The 19,675-nt window shown below is 40.9% G+C and overlaps 1 protein-coding gene across 2 annotated transcripts in view; it reads left to right on the top strand.

The window, feature by feature from the left end:
* ACVR1 (activin A receptor type 1) overlaps positions 1-19,675 on the top strand; it is an 87,396-nt gene that overhangs the window by 50,962 nt on the left and 16,759 nt on the right. For both annotated transcript variants that reach the window (XM_081337099.1, XM_081337100.1), the window contains 4 exons: positions 5,638-5,886; positions 7,072-7,289; positions 15,238-15,337; positions 18,820-18,966. In XM_081337099.1, coding sequence (XP_081193225.1) covers positions 5,638-5,886; positions 7,072-7,289; positions 15,238-15,337; positions 18,820-18,966 — 714 coding nt within the window. The remainder of the gene's footprint in view (positions 1-5,637; positions 5,887-7,071; positions 7,290-15,237; positions 15,338-18,819; positions 18,967-19,675) is intronic.

The raw sequence follows: 19,675 nt of genomic DNA, 5'->3' as shown, positions 1-19,675 counted from the left end.
GTGCTACGTTCTGTCAGATTCGGCAGTAAATTGCTTCATTAAAAAAATCTTTTAAAACTGCATTCTAATCAGTAATTCCATAATTATTGGCTGAGTACAAACTATGTTCATAAATATAATATACCAAACATTTTTATCAATAAGCCAACTTGTAATAACAAATTACATAAAGTAATCTGGTTTTATATCTGTGAAAGGTGCTAAATCTATCACATATTTCCCTCCCCCCCCCCACAAAACCTTCCAGAGATATTCTCCCTCCCCCTTGCTTCAACATTTCTTGAAATTTTACATCTTTGCTGAAGGGGAGGTGTTGGCATCCTGTAAACTGAGTCTTTTTAGTAGGGAGGGAAAGATTTCAATATTCATATCAAAGCCCCCTCATCAGATGCTACAGCCAGGATTTTCTGGCCCTCAAGCTATTCTGGCTATATCTTAAGTATTATCTGGTTGCATTTATTTTGAAAGTTATATGTTGAACTTGCATTTGTGTTCCTGAGGGGATGTTGGTAAACTTGGTGTGGCAGAAATAATGCCACATTTAGGCTCACCAGAACCTCAACGCTGTGAAAGAACAATAGAAGGGTTATTACGTTAGGCCTTTAAAGCAGTGATCTCCAAACCTTTTGGCTTTGCGAACCAGTGGCAGGGGGACAGGGGGATGGTTCTGCGCAAGCAGTGGGTGCACAAATGGAGCTTCGCATGTGAGGGTAAGCGTATGCTGCTTGTGCGGCCCAGGGGTTGGGAGACCCCTGCTTTAAAGGAAATGAATGAGTTTAATTTTTTTTTTAAAAAAAATTAAATTTAAATTTTAAATTTTAATTCCATTTATATCCCGCCCTTCTCCGAAGACTCAGGACGGCTGACAAGCTTAGCAGTAGCCTTCATTCTATGTATATGCCTGCTTAGTAGGGCTTTCACACACACTCCAAGCGGCATTATTACAAAGTCAGCTTAATTGCCCCCAACAATCTGGGTCCTCATTTTACCTACCTCGGAAGGATGGAAGGCTAAGTCAACCTTGAGCCTGGTGGGATGCGAACCTGCATTAATTGCAGGCAGCTGGTGTTACTTAAGGAGGCATTAGCCCACTGCTCCACCAAGGCTCTAAAAAAGGTTTCCCTTGCCAGTCGTGTTCGACTCTAGGAGGCGGTGGTCATCTCTGATTCATAGCTTAAGAGCCAGCATTGTCCAAAAATGCTTCCATGGTTTTGTGGCCGGCATGACTGTACTCTGAAGGTGGGCGGAACGCTGTTACCCTCCCACTGAAGTGGTACCTACTTATTCACTTGCAATTGTGTGCTTTCGAACTGCTAGGTAGTCAGGAGTTGGGTCAAGCAACGGAAGCTCATTCCATCATCTGGTACGTAGGTCTAGAACTGCCGACCTTCCGGTTGACAAGCCCCAACGTTTTAACTGCTTGGCCACCGTGCCCACAGGTTTAGGTTTAACAGAAGGCCATTTCTGCAGGCTCAGAAATCGTGCCACTCTTTGCTTGGCTTGTAAACTTTGCCAGACTCCAAAAGTGGGTGCAAATTGGACCTTGATGGAAGAGGGGAGGGATTTTGTCCCTTAAACTCCCAAAACCTCTGAAAAACAAAAGATTTGCTAGATAATATCTGTGCCCTAAATTTCACTGAAGTTCAAAGAGTTCTTTGGATGGGTTCTTGACTTAGAGCAGGGGTAGGCAACCTCGGCTCTTTTATGACTCGTGGACTTCAACTCCCAGAATTCCTGAGCCAGCTGGCTCAGGAATTCTGGGAGTTGAAGTCCACGAGTCATAAAAGAGCCGAGGTTGCCTACCCCTGACTTAGAGTTTGACACGGTTTTGTCCATCTTCTTCAAAGTCAAAAAAGCGATTTCTCTGGAGTGTTTCTTTAGGAATATCTTTGTTGAATAACTTAGGAATATCTTTGTTTCCTCAGGTGCAGAGAACAGTGGACAAAACAGGTAGAGTGATAATATAGGCACGCTTCTGGCAAAGCCAATCAGTTTTTTACTGATGTTGGCTGTACTCCACTCATCTTGGCTTGTAAATCTTTTCAGAATTAAGGCTGCTCTTTGGACCTTTTCCTTCCAAATTGCTTTGGGGAGTAGAAGAAAGGTGTTTTTCTGACGGGCCTGATGTGACTGATTTACAAGACAACTTCAGTAATGAAGTTGCTTGTACCTATTCTGCCCTAAATCCTTCCTTGAGGACAACAGTTTTAAATAAATCTTTAACAGTTATTTGTCTCATGTGGAACATTGTGCAGTCTAAGGTGGACTAGACCCTTGAGGCATGAACCCAAGCTTATAAATAATTAATTGGGGAAAAAATGCCTATTGGTTTGAGATAATAGTAGGGTGGCCCCAAATATTAATTTGGTTCTTGAGCATGATATTCAAAAGTGTGAGGAGGATGGTGATGATGCAACCCTTTTTTCTGGGTGATAGGAGTTTTCTGAATCCTTGTCAACTTGGTCTTTCATTAAGAAGTCATCCACGTCATCTACAAGTAGTCGACTTACAACAGTTTGTTTAATGACTGAAGTTGCAACAGCACTGAAAAAAACACCTTATGACCATTTCCCACACTTATGATTGTTGCAGCATCCCCAAGGTCATGTGACCAAAATTCAGATGCTTAGCAACCGACTCATATTTATGACGGTTGCCATGTCTTGGAGTCATGTGATATCCCTTTTGTCACCTTCTAATAAGCCACGTCAGTAGAGAAGCCAGATTCATTTAACAAACACGTTACTAACTTAACAACTACAGCGATTCACTTAACGGTGGCAGGAAAAGTTGTGAAATGGGGCAAAACTCACTTAACAACTGTCTCACTTAGCGACAGAAATTTTGGGCTCAGTTGTGGTCTTAAGCACGACCTGTAATCGTTCAATTTACAGAGCAGTAAACAAAAGCATTATATTCTTTAGCTTGATCTCATAGTAGCTTCTCTGTTGTATTCAGTTCAAAGCTTAAGTGAAGAGCTAAATCTCTGGAAAAGGCTCTAAAGATGAGAAAGATGAAAGGAAAGAGAAAAGGATGACCAGCAAGAAGGGACTCAGTTACAGTAACAATGAATATGGTGGTGGAAGATCTGAAAGACCAAGTCAGGGATAGAGAAAATCCATGTAGTCGCTAAGAGTCAACAATCGTGATGGCACATTATCAATTAGAAGACAAAGATTTTGATTGTTCCAATAGGGAAGAATATTTGTAGCTCAGGGCTAAACTGTGGAGTCCTTGGTGCTCTCTGAACTTGGTTCTTTGCTTGCAGAAGTGTTATTACCCAACTAGGTAACTTTCCTAGTTGGATAATGAAATGCCTGCAAGCAAACAACCAAGCTCAGGGAGCACCAAGGACCCCACTTTTTGTTTATTGACAAATCAGCTTTGTTTTGGAGTTGTAGCTTTAAAATACAAAGCATGGAATCGCAGTCAGGAAATAAAATATGTGCCAGAACTGAAAATCAGGGTCCATGCGATGAATTATTTTTAGATACTGCTTTATGTAATTAGCTCTGTTTTTGCTTCACAACCATATGTTCTTTTTCCTCAAGTTTAAAACTGTATAGCTTTGATTATATCTAAATACACAGGCATGTATAGATATTGATGCAGATATATAGGTTTCTATTGCTTTGACAACAAGGCATCTTCTAGAGTAAATTTCACTGTTTCCAGACATGGCTTAGCACTCATCTTATAAAAATATAATTTGGCTGATTACCATTTGGGTTTCAGTCTGTCTGTTTGTACATACACAATGAATAGGATCATTAAGTGACCAGCGGAACGTTTCTAAGGTGCAGGACCCATCCTCACACTCCTGTTCCTTGTCCGCCCTCTCCAAAGACCTGAAACCACTGCTTCATGGGACAATTTCAGTCTCCTCTCCTCTCCCTCACACAAACACAAAAGCAGGTGATTTTTCAGCAGATCCCCAGAAGGCTGGGATTCTCAAGAGTCAGCATATGTTGGTTGTCACAAAAGACCATCAAACTATTACTTGGCTGCGTTGTTTTATTTTTAGACCTACTTGGGAGGTATTTGGTTCATGTTCTGCTTCATATGCCAAGTACAATTGCCTTTCCTTGACAATGACATACGTAAATGAGTAGAGTGTCATTTAGTGCCACCTCTTGTATGTTCTGTGCCCTGTATCCTATTCCAAGTGTGCCAGGTAGATGCATTCTGTCTTCCTCCAAGGCTGTTTGCTTGATAAATTTAATTCCTTCATCCTTCATCCCAATTTTTAAGTGTAATTCAATATATCCTTTGAGAAGATATTTGTTGCATGCATGTCATGACCTCTCTTGGGTGGAGCTTGATAGTACTGTACTGTACATTATTGATAGTAACCAGAAAAGCCATAGAAAGCTGTGGAGACAAAGGGAGAAGAGTGAAGGGTTTCTGAGAATCTTTGTAGAGATTTCTCCTCCTGGTTTTTGAAATGCCAGTTTCCTTAGGCAATGACCTCCTTTAAATGATGTTCTGAACCTTCTTTATGAAAGCCTAACTATGGTGAGATGTGATGTCAGCATCATCTACAGTACGTTTTGCAAATGGATGACAAGCTAGGATTAGAATCTATGGGTGGATTCACATATATTGAACCATTCTCTGTCCAATATTGGTTTATTGAATAAGTCTTAATGCACATAAGCCTCTGTGCCTAAACCAAGAAAATTATACATTATGGCTTAGTATGAATCAAGCTTGGGTTTTGATGGTGGTTTTTAAAGTAGGTGTGTGTGTGTGTGTGTGTGTGTGTGTAGTGTATTCACACATAATATGATGGGGTCAAGTTTGACATAGGGAGGCTTAGAGTATTGTTTGAACATAGACAATTGTGACAGGATTAAACCTTAAAATGAATTTTAGACGTTAGGTCTAATATGATGCTGCATTTTGCTTTTTCATCCGGAAAATTGAAAGAATTTACACGATATTCCCATGCCTATTTATATTTTACTGTTGCTGAATTCTACACCTTTTGATGGAAAATTGAAGCGAAGGAATCTAGCAAGCATTAGATACCTCTCCTAAGTGATTTTGCTTACATGTCATATTATACCATGGAGTAATTAAGGGCAGCTTGCTGAGTAAACCTCAAGTGACCATGAGTTCAAGTCCTGCATTAGCCATGAAAGCCGGCTGGGTGACTTTGGGCCAGTCATTCTCTCTCAGCCCTATCCATCTCCCGGATTTGGGGAAAATAGGAGGAGGAAGGTTTGTTGGAAGTGCCTTGAGTTATTTGTAAAAATAATAAAGGCAGGATACAAATAAACAAATAAAAATAAGTTGGGTTTTCGCATATATTAAATTTGGAACAGTGGTTTGCTACCCTCGTTCTAAGCCAAAACCAAACAAAGCACATTCTGGCTTCACGTGGTGTCTGCTTAATTTAACCTTAAAACATAAGCCCAACAGAGTGTACACAAATGCTGAACAGTTTGCATTTTCATGGAATGCTAATGCTGTATACTTGGACCAAGAGGGAGAAATGGATCCTGCAAAACATCCACAAAATTGGAAGAGCCAAACTATTTATTTTTTGGGGGGGAGGGGGAGGGGATGAAATGATTGAGAACGTTTGCATGCATGTGGCTTAATGAAATGGTCTTTTTCTTCTTCTCTCCGCAGACAACGAGACTGACTATGAATGTGTGTGTGAAGGCATGTCATGTGTGAACGGAGTCCGCTGCAGAGGGCACAGGTGCTTCTCCTCCTTGAGCATCAATAATGGAGAAAGGGTTTATCAGAAGGGCTGCTTCAGAGTTTACGAGCAAGGGAAGATGACATGTCGAACGCCTCCATCTTCAGATCAAGCAGTGGAATGCTGTCAAGGGCATCTATGCAACATTAACATAACAGCAGAGCTGCCAGTGAAAGGTGAAACTTCTTGACTGTGTTTTTCAGGGTGCCTGAAAGAGGGACACCCTATTACTGTTTAGTTTTTCCTTGTTTGTTCATAGAAGACCCTAGATCTGCATGCTGACTCCTGCCGATAAGAAAAAAATATATTGCTGTAAATTGCTTGTGAACTCATGAGGGAGGGATCACAACCCGCAGTTGGGGAACCCTGATTTACATCTATCAGTGAATGAGGATGAGTTACAAATTTAGAACACAATCACAGGTGTCTGAGAGCAATAGACAACTGGAACATAAAAATGGTAGCTTCATCTACCATAGTTTTGAACTACATAGTTTGTCGATAAAAAAACCACACAGAACAAATGTACAGGCCACTGTTTTTATCAGCAGAAGAAAAGTTTCGCACCTTTTGAGTAGAGCAAAAGATACAAATGTCCAAGCAGGTGTTCAGCATAACTGACAAGGAATCCTTGATCTTACTAATGGATGTTTTCACAGACTCCAAGATTAATGGAATATCTGGAGAGAATGACTTTGCACTTTTTGCTTGCTTGCTTGCTTTATTTTCTCACTGATAGTACCATAACTCCTTATTGCAACAGGTTTGCCATACTGTTTGTGAATTTGAGTATCCATGTGGAATTTTTGTACACCACTTATATGCCCCCTATTGCCAAAACCCTGGGTATCCTTTTCCAGAGAGTAGCAGGAGAACAAGTACATGGTTTGATCTTCTTTCTGAGTATTCTTTTTTTTAAAATTCCATTTATATCCCGCCCTTCTCCGAAGACTCAGGGCGGCTTACAAGCTTAGCAGTAGCCTTCATTCTATGTATATGCCTGCTTGTTAGGGCTTTCACACACACACACACACACCCCAAGCGGCATTATTACAAAGTCAGCTTATTGCCCCCAACAGTCTGGGTCCTCATTTTACCTACCTGGGAAGGATGGAAGGCTGAGTCAACCTTGAGCCTGGTGGGATGCGAACCTGCACTAATTGCAGGCAGCTGGTGTTACTTAAGGAGGCATTAGCCCACTGCTCCACCAAGGCTCTATATTCTTCCGTTGCAAAGGGACACATCTGTGCTTGGGCTCACTGTCTTCTTTTTTAGTCTTGCTCTTAAGCCATCTTTCTCAAAGCCATTAACATCTAGCTTTTGCTAATTGTGTGGGGTTTTTTCTGTCTCTCTTTGTGAAGGGCATCCATCGCAAGGGGAAGCCGTGGGTTACACCATGGAAACGCTTGTCATTTTCATACTGGCTCCCGTTATGGTGCTGATCATATTTTCGGCAGCAGCACTGCTGATCATCAGAAAGATTCGGCAGCGCCATATGGAAAGGCTGAACTCAAGGGACGCAGAATATGGCACAATTGAAGGGCTCATAGCCTCAAATGTTGGTGATAGCACATTGGCAGTGAGTAATCCTTGTCTTATGATCTGTTGCTAAGCATCCCATGTTTTTCTTTCTATTCAGATTGCCCAAAATGTGGTGTGTAAAATATGGAGCACTGCCTAGTCCCCTTTCAGACTTTCTGTACAGAACAGTGCCAGAACAAACCTTAGTAAAGCAGTCAGAGATGTGTTGCTTAGGGAGATTTGGGGAAAACTGAAACACATTTAGGTGGAAGGATCATTAAGTATATCATTAAGTCTTGCTCAAGCCTAACATCAAGGGCAGTTCCAAGAGTTAAGTTGGCACTGCCCTGAATGACTTAGAAGAAAAACAGGTTCTTACTTATTAACCCAATTTTCCAAGTATATCCACTCTTCACGTAGTGAGAACCTCAGCAATCATTTGTAAATACCGTGGTAATAAAAGATTCATTTTCTGACCAGTGTGCACATAATGAACTTCACAGCATATCTCTCTCTCGTTCACTTGTTCATTTAGTGACCATTTTTCTTAACGACCTGGTCGCGAAACGAGGAGTGAGTGTGCATATAGTTAAAAGCTGCATGTGAGAAATAATGCAGCTTTCATTGATTGGGATCACACAATTCCCTAAATCTGGGTTAAGGGTATACAGCCCTGTTTTAAAATTAATAAATAAAATCGTGTGATTTAATGTGATAGCATAAATTCATATAGGATGCAGAGGCAAAGTTTCAGTTTTCCCAGCACACCAAGCCACAAACTGTCAAGTCCAATTGAGCCTAGCTATTACGTTAGCCATATCCAGCTTGCGTATGAGGATGCGGCAAGGATGCTACTGTAAAATGATGATGGTGGTGGTGTCATTAGGACCAATAGACTATGAAAACGATTTTATCCATTTCTTCTGATCCTTTTATGGTTGCCCTTGCAGCACCTACTAGAAATTAGGAAGAATCTGGATTAGCATATCATTTATTGTTGGTACAGTCTGGGTACAACCTAGAGTGCAGTTGAAAAGCGCTTAGGTTTTTGCACACTCACATTAGATATACAACCTTTTGATCCATAAACCTGTCTACTGGCTGTGGGAACGACACCTGTGACATGCCTCTTCCCTAGAAGAGGATTTTTGCTCTCTTTTTTTTATTGGCAGTGGGCAGGAATAAAAATGTTGGGAGCTCCCTGGAAAGCCTCCAGCGTGTTACTTAAAAGCATACTTCAAAGCCGGGGCCGCTTGGACACAAGAGTGGCTGAAAGCAACACTGCATGTTTGGTTATAAACTGGAAAAGAGATCTTTCTAGATTTCAATGAAATGCCTTTTCTGGATTTTGTCTTAATGCTTCTTATATTGCAAGGGGTGAGGGGTATGTGAGAAATCTCCAGATTATGTCAACCCCAACTGTAATCAGAGTGATGGGCATTTGACGCTAGCTGAACACTTTCAAGGTGCTCATCCATTGCGACTGTTATTTAAAACCTGTTGTTGTGTTTGTTTTCTGACTACTGAAAGGAATTGCGGATGAAGGAAAATGAGACGTCTGTGAAAGGGGGCGGGGGTCCTAGGTATCTTACTTCGAGATAAACAAGCTCTAATCCTCATGAAAGGCCTGCCGTAGGAAAGGTCATCACTGACATTCACCAATGACTGGAAACCTCTTATGGACTTTTGCATGAGGAAGAAAATGACTTTGCGATTTATATTTCTGATGATTAAAAAGAAAAGGTTATAGAAAGAAAACTATAATGAAAGCCTGGTTTAATGAGAAATGTATTTATAATTACTGACTGGAACATTGGAACCCATATTTCTCTCTCTCTCTCTCTCTCTCTCTCTCTCTCTCTCACACACACACACACACACACACACACACACACACAGAGAGAGAGAGAGAGAATTTCTGTGTTTTTAATTCTTTTTTTCATATTCTTTTTTTTTTTAAATTCCATTTATATCCCGCCCTTCTCCGAAGACTCAGGGCGGCTTACAAGCTTAGCACACTTAGCTTGCTATATTTTTCTTTGAATGTATTTCTTATTATCTACTTAAACTCTATTAATAAAATTATTTTTTAAAATGAAAGGGCCACAATGATATGACATCATGCCCCCCCAGGGGTCCACGGATCACAGGTTGAGAACCACTGACGTAAAGGATGGGAACTAGTTTGGAGCATAGCATTGGACCTATAACCCTAAGGGTTTGTGAACTTCATTAAAAGAATACAGAGCCTCTAACAATAATGCTTTTTACCGTAGATTTTTTTTCCTTGTAGAGGCAACGTTCCTGTTGTAGTAACTTTATGTGATCATAGTTGGCTGTTATTAGCAGCAAACAGGTAGTGTTTCCATAGTTACTGTAAGGTATCTCAGAAGTGTCCTTAAGAGGCTGCAAACTCACATCCCTGTGGGGCAGGGTATATTCTGTTTAATGAGGTCCAGGGAGCCATAATGACTGTCTAGGGAAAGAGGAACTGAATATTTGAATCCTCCCTATTCTTAGCAGATTCCTACTCCAGCATGCTTCGCTTTCCCACATCATGGTTAATCCCACGGATATCCTTCCTTCCTGAGAAGGCGGCAATGTATATGTATGGAAGAAGGGAAAGGAGTGAAAGAAAACTTACAGGCAGCACCTAGCAGGTGTAGGAGAAGCATGGCTGAAAGAAGATCTCCACAAAATCTATTGTTCTGGGAATGGAACAGTCTAGAGAATTCTGGAATGTTCCATGTGTCCCCAGTCGATCTGGCCAACAATCCATTTCAGGGGTGGTCTGACAATTTCCACAAGTTAGTCCCTTTAATGAGAAACTTTTACAGTATTTCAGGAATCCATTTTCAGAGAAAGGGTGAACATTATAAATGCTTTTGATTCCGAAGCTTTCAGAAAATGGCCAACTGACTCCATAACAGATTTCTATGTCTAGAACAGGCTTTGCACATAGTTGGTATCTCTCCACATACAACTTGTGAAGAGGAATTCCATTTGAAGAGAATAGAGAAATTTTGGAGACGGTAATGTGGCCCAAGTAGTATAGTACAAGGAAATTGCATTTGACTGAAGCAGCTGAGGAAGAGGAGTACAAGCAGCCTCCGACGTAGGTCTACAATGGGGGCCAGAATTTCCATTGTTAAGCAGGGTAGTTAAGTGAGTTGTGGCCAGTTTTATGACCTTTTTTTTGCCTGGTGGGTAAACAAATCATTGCAGTTGTTGTGTGAATCATGTTAAATGAAATCAGCTACTCCTGTTGACTTTGCTTGGTAGAAAAAGTTTGGTTGGGAAGGTCACAAAATGTAACCACATGGCCCCCGGATGTTGTACCCATCATAAATACATGCCAGTTGCCAAGCATCCAAATTTTGATCAATGCCGTTACAACTTCGAACAGTTGGTAAACCAGGGGTTTCAAACTACCAGCCCGCAGGCCTGATGTGTCATAGTGAAACCACGCCCATCCCATTGCCCGCAATAGCAAAAAAGTCATGATACGTCGCAACACGTCACGTGACGTTGCGAGTTTGACACCCCTGTGCTAAACAGTTTTCCCCGATTGAACCAAATGAGACTGGGCAAAAATTCTCCCTGGGTTTCCTTGCCGGGTCCATTTGGCAGCCAGCTGTGCAATTAAAGTTCTAAGGTTGTGTGATGGTTGCTGTTAGCTTCCTTCTGCTTTTAGCTTTATAGATTTCTACAAAATTAAGCGAATTGACTTAGTTTTTGAGTTCAAGCCCAAGGCAGCTAAAGCGAATTCTGAGAATCCCTGACTTCCATGAAATTACTTAGGCGAGGTTTGGTCTCACTCCACAAAACAAAGCCAAGTATGTAGGATGGCTATACAAACTTTATTAATTTATCATTCCTCCGAGATCTTAAGGTTGCATACATTTATATCCTCAAAACTCTCCTGAATAGAGTATGGGTGGAAAGATATTGACTGATCCAAATCACCCAGATATTTTCAGCAATGGAGAGTTGAACTACCCTTTTAGGCCAGCATACTAATTTCTCCTCTGGCTTTAGACCAAGGGTAGGCAACCTCGGCTCTTTTATGACTCATGGACTTCAACTCCCAGAATTCCTGAGTCAGCTGACTCAGGAATTCTGGGAGAGCCGAGGTTGCCTACCCCTGCTTTAGACCATCTTAATATAATATAGATTAATTTGGTCAGATACTCAGTTTGTTGAGTTGCAGTTAAGAGTTTTTAACTAGGGTTTAGGTTAATATTTGCCTCCATCAACCTTTGGCCCATTTCTCTCAAAAATTGTGAGCTTGTTTTGAGAGTTATAGTGCATAGTTGCTCCAGTTTGGGAGACTGTTCTTGTATATTCCTTGATCTGTGCCATTCTTCAATAGAGGGAAGACTTTCTCCCCCTTCCTGCTTTGCTTTCAAATAAATTGCTTTGCTGCCACCTTGTGACCATGTCAGTATGACTTAAAACAACATGGTTCATGACACAAGGTTGAGTCCATACTTTCTCTAGCCTGACCTGACCAATTTTTCAAATAAAACACCTTTTATCAAAATGCTAAACTCAAAAATGTTTTCTGAGCTATCACATCTGGTCTTCTGAGATTCGTAACAGCTTTTACGCACAGTACATTAATAGACGGCTTTAAACAAATCGAATGAAAAGAATGAAATCCAGGAATAATGTTCCTTTCAGGGCTCCCGTATGGAGATTTCTTCAGGAACAAAATCACCAGGCAAGACACAATATTCATTGAAATTCATTGCATCTCTTCTATCTGGCAGACGTCCTGAATAGAAATCTTGACAACTAGGTGGTTATGAAAGCAAGCCTTCTTTTATATGCCTTAAATGAATGGGAATGTATTATCGTACATGCTTGAGGATTTAGCAAGATTGTTCATTGGACTTTGAGATGAAGGTCTTAATTTATTTCCTAGTAAAGGATAATTGTATAAAACACATTTAGATTGGTATGAAGGCTTGTGTGCAACCTCAGAATACAAAATACAAGAAGAAGAATTATTGTCCAAAGGCATGGCAAAATACCTAGTAGCATTGTGTGTGTGTGTGTGTGTGTGTGTGTGTGTAACACACAAGTGAAAGTGAAATAGCACAGTAATTGGGAGTGGGTGGGTATTGAGTTAAATGAGAATATTTGGCAGGTTGATTTTACCCGTTGAATAAAATGGCAATCTCAACGAAACATTTGAAGGCTTTGCAAAACTTGTTTTTGAGACATTTAAAATGGAATAACATGAAGAATTTAGTAACATATCAATGCTGAAGATGCGTGGGTTTGAGGGCAGACAATTTTCGTCTGTGGTGGGTGTGAAAAAAATGGAAGCATATTGAAAGGAGGCGGTTGATATCATGAAAAGATTCACTACGTGTGCTGTCTCCATAGTGCCTAAAATTGCTTACAGGATATATCAATGATACAGCGACAAAAAAAAAAGCCAGAAATGATGTCTAAATGCCTCACTATGGTAAGAATAATAATGTCTTTTCTACCAGTCAAGTTACTTTTAACACTAACGATTTAGATGAATAGAAGGTGGACTTTACTAACCTATGGTAAATTAATTCATAGAAGAATCAAGCAATACTCTGATGTCATTTAGTTTTACTTTATATATAATATGAAATATTGTAATTTTTAAGCTGTTTCAATTTTGTAAGTTTAGGTAGGCAGGCAGACAGACAGATAGAGCTGGCTTATTGCAAAGCTGCAGCCAGACCGTAAAAAGAATTGTTGGTTGCTTCTAGCAATTTTTGAAGCACGTTTATGCAGGATATGAGCAGGCTGCAATGTTTTTACTTTTGTGGTATGTTTTTTTTTAATGATTCTCAACATATCTGTTATACTTAAGTTCACATTAAATTGTAATATGACAAAGCAACGTTGCAATATTTACATTCTGACATGAATATGCAGAGCACAACTTGTGTATGTGATGCCTACCTCTGTAGATTTATTGTTATGGAATCTCAATATGTATCTCCAAACTAATGAGATTGATCAGTGTTTTTATGATTTTTAAATTGTATTAAATAGGAAGGATTTTCAGAATTGAGTAATACTTTGCATTTGAAATCTGAATAAACAGTTGGAAAGAATTACATTTCATTATCATCTGTCTTTAGCATCCACGAAAGGCAACTGTTTGGCAAATCTCTAATACAATCTGTCTGCAATTTTCTACAATTGCACAGTAATATAGTTCGCAGTTATGGAAAATCTGGAAATAAAAAACCCTGTTCATTTAAGAAAGACCATCATTTTCTGTAAAAAAAAAGAGAGAGAGAGATTGGCAGTGGGTTCAAGATTAGTAAGCAGGAAATGAGAACTGGATACTTAAATTGGTGAAATGGTGATATGATACTGAAAAGTTTAGTTACAACTAAAAGCTAGCAAGAATGTCCATTAGATCAGTAACTCAGTAGATACTGAAAAATAATTACACCAATTTGTCATCTGAGAACTAAGGCTTCCTGAGTTCAGTAGAATTTACTTCCCAGTAAACCTGTATAAGATTGCAATGTTTATCTATATGCTGCTAAAACTTTCATCATGACCTTTAATTGGGCAAAACAGTGCATCACAGGGCACCAGTTTTTGAATCGAGGCAGCTCCAGTGGGCCATCTTACAGAATGTGTTCAAAATCCAGGACCCTGAGGGAATGAAATTTGGTTAAATTGTGGTTGCTTCAGTATTACTGACTGCTGCCGGGATCACATGATCTTCATTTCCAGTGTTTTGTAACAATTTCCCAGCCAATCTCCCAATCACTTGCTCCCTCTCCCACTCTACAGCAGCCACTTATCTGTCTGCTTGGAAGGGAAGGAAAGGGGAAATAGAGGAACAGGGAGGAAGGAACTGCCACGCAGCCTTCCTGGCCCATGCCACACACGACTTGTGCTATCCCCCTGCACCGTCCCTGATTTGTACTGCCACTACCACCACCCTGTGCCTTCCCTGACTTATATAGAACCTTTGGCACTTCTCAAAGGACCTTTCCTGACCTGTGCCACTCTTCTGCACATCTTTCCTGACCTACACGGCAACTCTTGCTCGCCCCCATACAGCCTTCTAGGCCCGTGCCACCCCCATGGGCCTTCCCTGACCAATGCAGCACTTGTTGCACATCCCCACACTCCATTCCCAACCCGTGACATCTCCACATCCGATGTTCCTGACCTGCATGGTACTTTTCACATAACCCCAAGCACCTCCACCTCCACCATTGCACCACCACATACCATTCCTGAGTGGCATGGAAACTCTCACACTCAGGACCCCCACACACCATTCTTGACCTGTGCCATCCCCTTGTGCACTTTTCTCAACTCGCACAGCATGCCTTGCACATCTCTACAAGACTTTTCCCAACCTATAGCACCCACCTGCGTCCTCTCCCCAACCCTCCCTCAACCGTCATCAGCCACTTACCTGCCTCCTGACCTTGGGCTTTCTACTTCATGCTGACATGCCCATTGACTTTCTCCCTGCAAGCTTCCCTCAAGCAAAGTAAATTGGGAAGCTCGCAGGAATTCAAGGGAGGGAAGGAAGGAAGGAAGGAAGGAAGGAAGGAAGGAAGGAAGGAAGGAAGGAAGGAAGGAAGGAAGGAAGGAATTTCTGATGCTTTCTGCCAGCTTCTCACAAGGAAACTCAGTGAGGAATATAGAATAACAGAGCTGAAAGGACAGAGTTGGAAGGAAGCCCATTGGAAGTTGTTCCCGCTCCCACTGCTTTTTTGCCAATCACCTGTGGTCATTCTCTGTTTAGGTATGGAAATATCTCTGACAAGATGACCCGATGGATTACAGGTTATCAGGGGTACTCTATAAACAAGACTTGTCTGTCCATCCATCCTAGTACTAAATGTTCTAAACTAGTAATATTGATTCCGTGTTTGTCCAATAGGAAAAAGGTTCCCTGAAGAAATAGAGTGGCATGAATGCTTGCTTCTATTGCAGTGAATCCCCTAATAATAATGTTTGTTATTTCTACACAGGACCTGTTGGACCATTCCTGTACCTCTGGAAGTGGCTCAGGGCTGCCTTTCCTGGTACAAAGAACAGTGGCTCGGCAGATTACCCTGTTGGAGTGTGTAGGTTAGTCATCGTGTGACTTGTTCATCAAGAATAGCTCTGAGCTATGGGACTTGGACAAATGTTAAAGCAGTCATCCCAGACTCCAGATTATTTAATTCTACCTCCTTTCTTTTAGCTTAAGGAAGATTGTGCTAGATGAATATAGGTGGATCCCGTTTTCCCCCCAGAAAAAAGCAGAACATTTTTTTCTTCTATGCTTTTCCTGAATGTGAAGTGTTTGGAATTAAGTCTAAAAGGGGGAAAAGTGACAAAAAGGAATCTACTGAATATTGTTTTTCTCTGCTGTTGTGTATTTTCATTTTTGTATTTAGGATGTAATTGTTTTTATTCTATTTGTTATTGCTCGCTGCCCAGAGCCATTTTTTGAGATAGACATCTTTACAAATGGATTAAATAAAACAAATACAGACAATCCCTGGGTTAAGAACAAGATCAATTTCCAAGTGTCTCTTTACATAGAACTTGTATGTAAGTCAAGTACATTTAAAACATTAAAACAATACAATATGTGTATGTATGTATATGTATATACACACATACACACACACACACACTAACACACACACTAACACACTAAAACTATTGTCATGGATGCTAATATAGCCAAGAATTGGTACCTGTAACACACTTGAGCCTCCAGGCCCGGGTACATAACCAAGTCATCAGGGACTTAAGAACGGCCAACAGAGTTGGAGTCATCCTGATCTCTAAAAGGAGGATGTTCCTGAGGGCAGGGACTACAGCAGAGAAGGCACGTTTCCTGATCTTGGCCAACCCACTCCTTGGCTAAGGGGATCTGTAAAATGCCCATCCTGCTAGACCAAATTGGACAGGTAGCAATGACTTGGAGAAGACAGTCCCTCTTAGGTAACCATGTGCCGAGCCATGAAGGGCTTTAAAAGTGACAACTGGCACCTTGAATTGCATCCAGAAACACACCGGCAGCCAACGCAGTTCAGGTGCAGTGCAGTAGTGTTACATGTTTCAAATATCTGACAGCTTTTACTACGGTACCCATGCTTTCTGCACCAGTTGAGGCTTCCTAATGCTCTTAAAGGCAGCCCGATAAGATGTTTGGTGTGGAGAAATGGCTGACATTGCATTCTTCCTCCTTTCTTGTGTGTTCTTCCTGGTGCAATTAAGGCTATTTCTGTCACCCCAAGAACGAAAGGAGTTTCCAGTGCTTAAATCTCAGGAGCAGCCTGGATGCTATTCCAGTGGGTTTTTCATATGGCAGCTCTCATGGGATTCACTCAAGGGTCTGTTTCCTGTATTAGTAATGCTCTCACTTATTCAGTTTTTGGCGGGTTGTTATTGAATAGAACAAACAATACTAAACTCTGCCATTAGCTAGGAACGCTCATGGTTTTAAAAGGACAAGTCATTAAAGACTTTTTAAAATATTCTTCATGATTTAGCAGGTTGAATATGTATAATATCGGGAAGAAAGAATCCTTATGTGATCTTAGCTAGCTTTTTAAATATATGCACTGCACTCACCTATATCTAAAAATATTAGAAAACGACTCTAGCTCTGCATAGGCTTGGGACTTGGGTCTTTTCCTAAGATAGACAGCATCTGTTTTTAGAGACTAAATGGTTAGCCTCTATTACGTTACTATTTTTGGATAGGAAGTCTCGTCTGGGCAGTAGGAATTCCTCAGTAGGTATCACATGTCTCTTTTCCTTGAAACACATCTGTTGTTGAGGAACATGTGCCAAATATGAAGAAATGGGAGACTCCAATCTGATGTATGTTTCTGAGAAACAGAGCAGGTGGCACTGCACTGAATTAAACTTCTTTAGGTTGACCAGGGTTACTCTGTGTCAGTTCCTTATTCAAGACTCATTTGCCCCCTTTGGGGGTCGGTGGGCAGGAGGGGATAAGTATCATTCTTTTGTAATGATCTTCACCGGTGTCGTATTAGAGAAAAAAAAACCCAGTCACTGAGTCTCCAGGGATCTCCATTGGGCAAGGCAAATTATAATTCAGTGGTTTATAAGAATTATAATTCATGTTTGCTTTGCACCAGTTCAAAGTATGTTGGAATAAGAGTTGGGGAATCATGGAAGTAATTGTCCATGATTAATGTTTGGAGTTTAATCACGCATAAGCAGGAAACCCCTCAACAAGTCACCTACATCTAACTTCATTCTCAGGTTTTAGAAAAAAGAAGTTGAAGGCAGAATTGGTCAAGCTGTTTGTCAATATCATAGTGTTTTTCAAGCCTCGGCAGTTATGAGCCCAGGTAGTCCTCGACTTACAACAGTTCATTTAGTAACCGAAGTTACAACGGCATTGGGAAAAAAGTCTTATGACCATTTTTCACACTTACGACCGTTGCAGCCTTCCCCATGGTCACGTGATCAAAATTCAGATGCTTGGCAACTGACTCAGTTTCCTGGGGTCGTGTGATCCCCCTGTTGAGACCTTCTGACAAGGAAAGTCAATGGGGAAGCTAGGTTCACTTAACAACTGTGTTACTAATTTAACTCCTGCAGTGATTCACTTAACTATGTTACTAACCTAACTGCTGCAGTGATTCACTTAACAACTGTGGGAACACGTGTCACAAAATGGGGCAAAATTTGCTTAACAACTGTCTCACTTAGGAACAAAAATTGTGAGCTCGGTTGTGGTCGTAACTCGAGGACTACTTGTATTTGCTTGCTCAGTAGAGGGAAAGGGTAGCTTAGTTGAAATTAGCCATGTCAAGGCTCATCTGGAGTGGGATGAGGCTACTTCTGGAGTTAGATTAGCCCATTTTCAGGCTTGATCCTTATTCCTATAAGCCAATGGTATTCAGACTGTGAGTAGCAAGTACCCGGACTGTTGTGAGCCCACTTCAGGAGGGTTACAGGTTGACGGGCTTGCCCACACGCAAAGCAATATTACTGCCAGAATGCCTTCCCACTCTGGTTAGGTAAGCCAACTGCAAAGTTTGGGTTTTCTGTACTGCTGCTATAAAGATCCAGAATAAATAAAAAGAGAGAGAGAAAAAAAATGAAAGTGGCTGTCTCAGAATTACAATCCAGGTTTCAGACCTTTCTCATTAGGCAATCATTTATATCCAGTCAAAAGACTTTCTTTTATAAACTGGCAAAGTTTTTTCCCCCCTGATTTATTTATAATCTCTGGGTTAAAATTGAACTACTGAAAGTAACTAATGTTATTTCTGGCCCACTTCTGACTCCAATGATATCATTGGTTTTATTCATGGAATAGGGTGCATACAAGTTCGCCCCTCCTTTTTTTGGGGGGTGGGGGCGAGGGGAGGGGGGTTTAAGTCCCTGCAAAGTTGAGAATCCCTGCCGTAAGGAGATGATAGAGATTCCGACATCTCCTCAGTCCAGCAGCATAACCTTTGGAGGTTCATAAATATGGATGTTGAATATAATTTCTGGTTTGGGTGATAAGCCAAAAAACTTTTCCTTTGAATGAAGAGCTGTGGATAAAAATCTCTTTTGTTGATGCTTTCTAGGGAAAGGCCGATACGGAGAAGTCTGGCGAGGACAATGGCAAGGAGAGAACATTGCTGTCAAAATCTTTTCTTCCCGAGATGAGAAGTCCTGGTTCAGAGAAACAGAATTATACAATACTGTGTTGCTGAGGCATGAAAATATTTTAGGTAGGGAGAAGAATGGCATGGCTTGGGGGCCTGGACAGATGGGGAGACTTTTGTGAACTGAGAGCCCCAAATCTGCTGAGACTAGCCGACTCAAGTTTTTTCTCTAGTCCTTCTTGAAGAAATAGAAAAGTAAACTTAGCTGCGAGAATAAAAGAAAGCTTAGATGAGACCCAGTAATAGAGAATAATTGTTTGTTTAAGAAGCAATCTATTCATTCTTCAGCCTGATCTCCCCTGAAAGCAATTAAACCTGCTTTATTATTGCACACATTTGCATAATTCTACAAATAAAAAAAGCTGACCTGCAGTGGAAGAAAGCATTAATGCTGCAAATAAACTGGAGTGTGTTGGTCGCCATAAAAATGCCAAATAGACATATCCGACCATGCTTGCCAGGTGGCATTTGAATAAAGTTGTCGTGTTTCAAAGGCAGGCCATTTTAAGCCCAGGTTCAAGGTCTGTGTTTTATCCTTTGCAGACATTTGCTTCCCTGTAAAGGTATTTATTTGGGTGATAAGAGTAGAGTGGAGTAGAGTGTCTCCTCCTAACCATTGGAGATAAGTGAACGGATGAAAAACCAGAAATTAATCATTGGCCAGCTGGGCTGTTAAATTGATGCTGCCTCTTGGTACCATCTCAGTTCAGACCTGATCTTTCTAGACCAGGGGTAGGCAACCTCGGCTCTTTTATGACTCATGGACTTCAACTCC

The sequence above is a fragment of the Vipera berus genome, assembly GCF_964194415.1.
Source record: "Vipera berus genome assembly, chromosome: 1".
Classification (NCBI taxonomy): domain Eukaryota; kingdom Metazoa; phylum Chordata; class Lepidosauria; order Squamata; family Viperidae; genus Vipera; species Vipera berus.
This window is presented reverse-complemented; position numbering and strand designations above follow the sequence as displayed.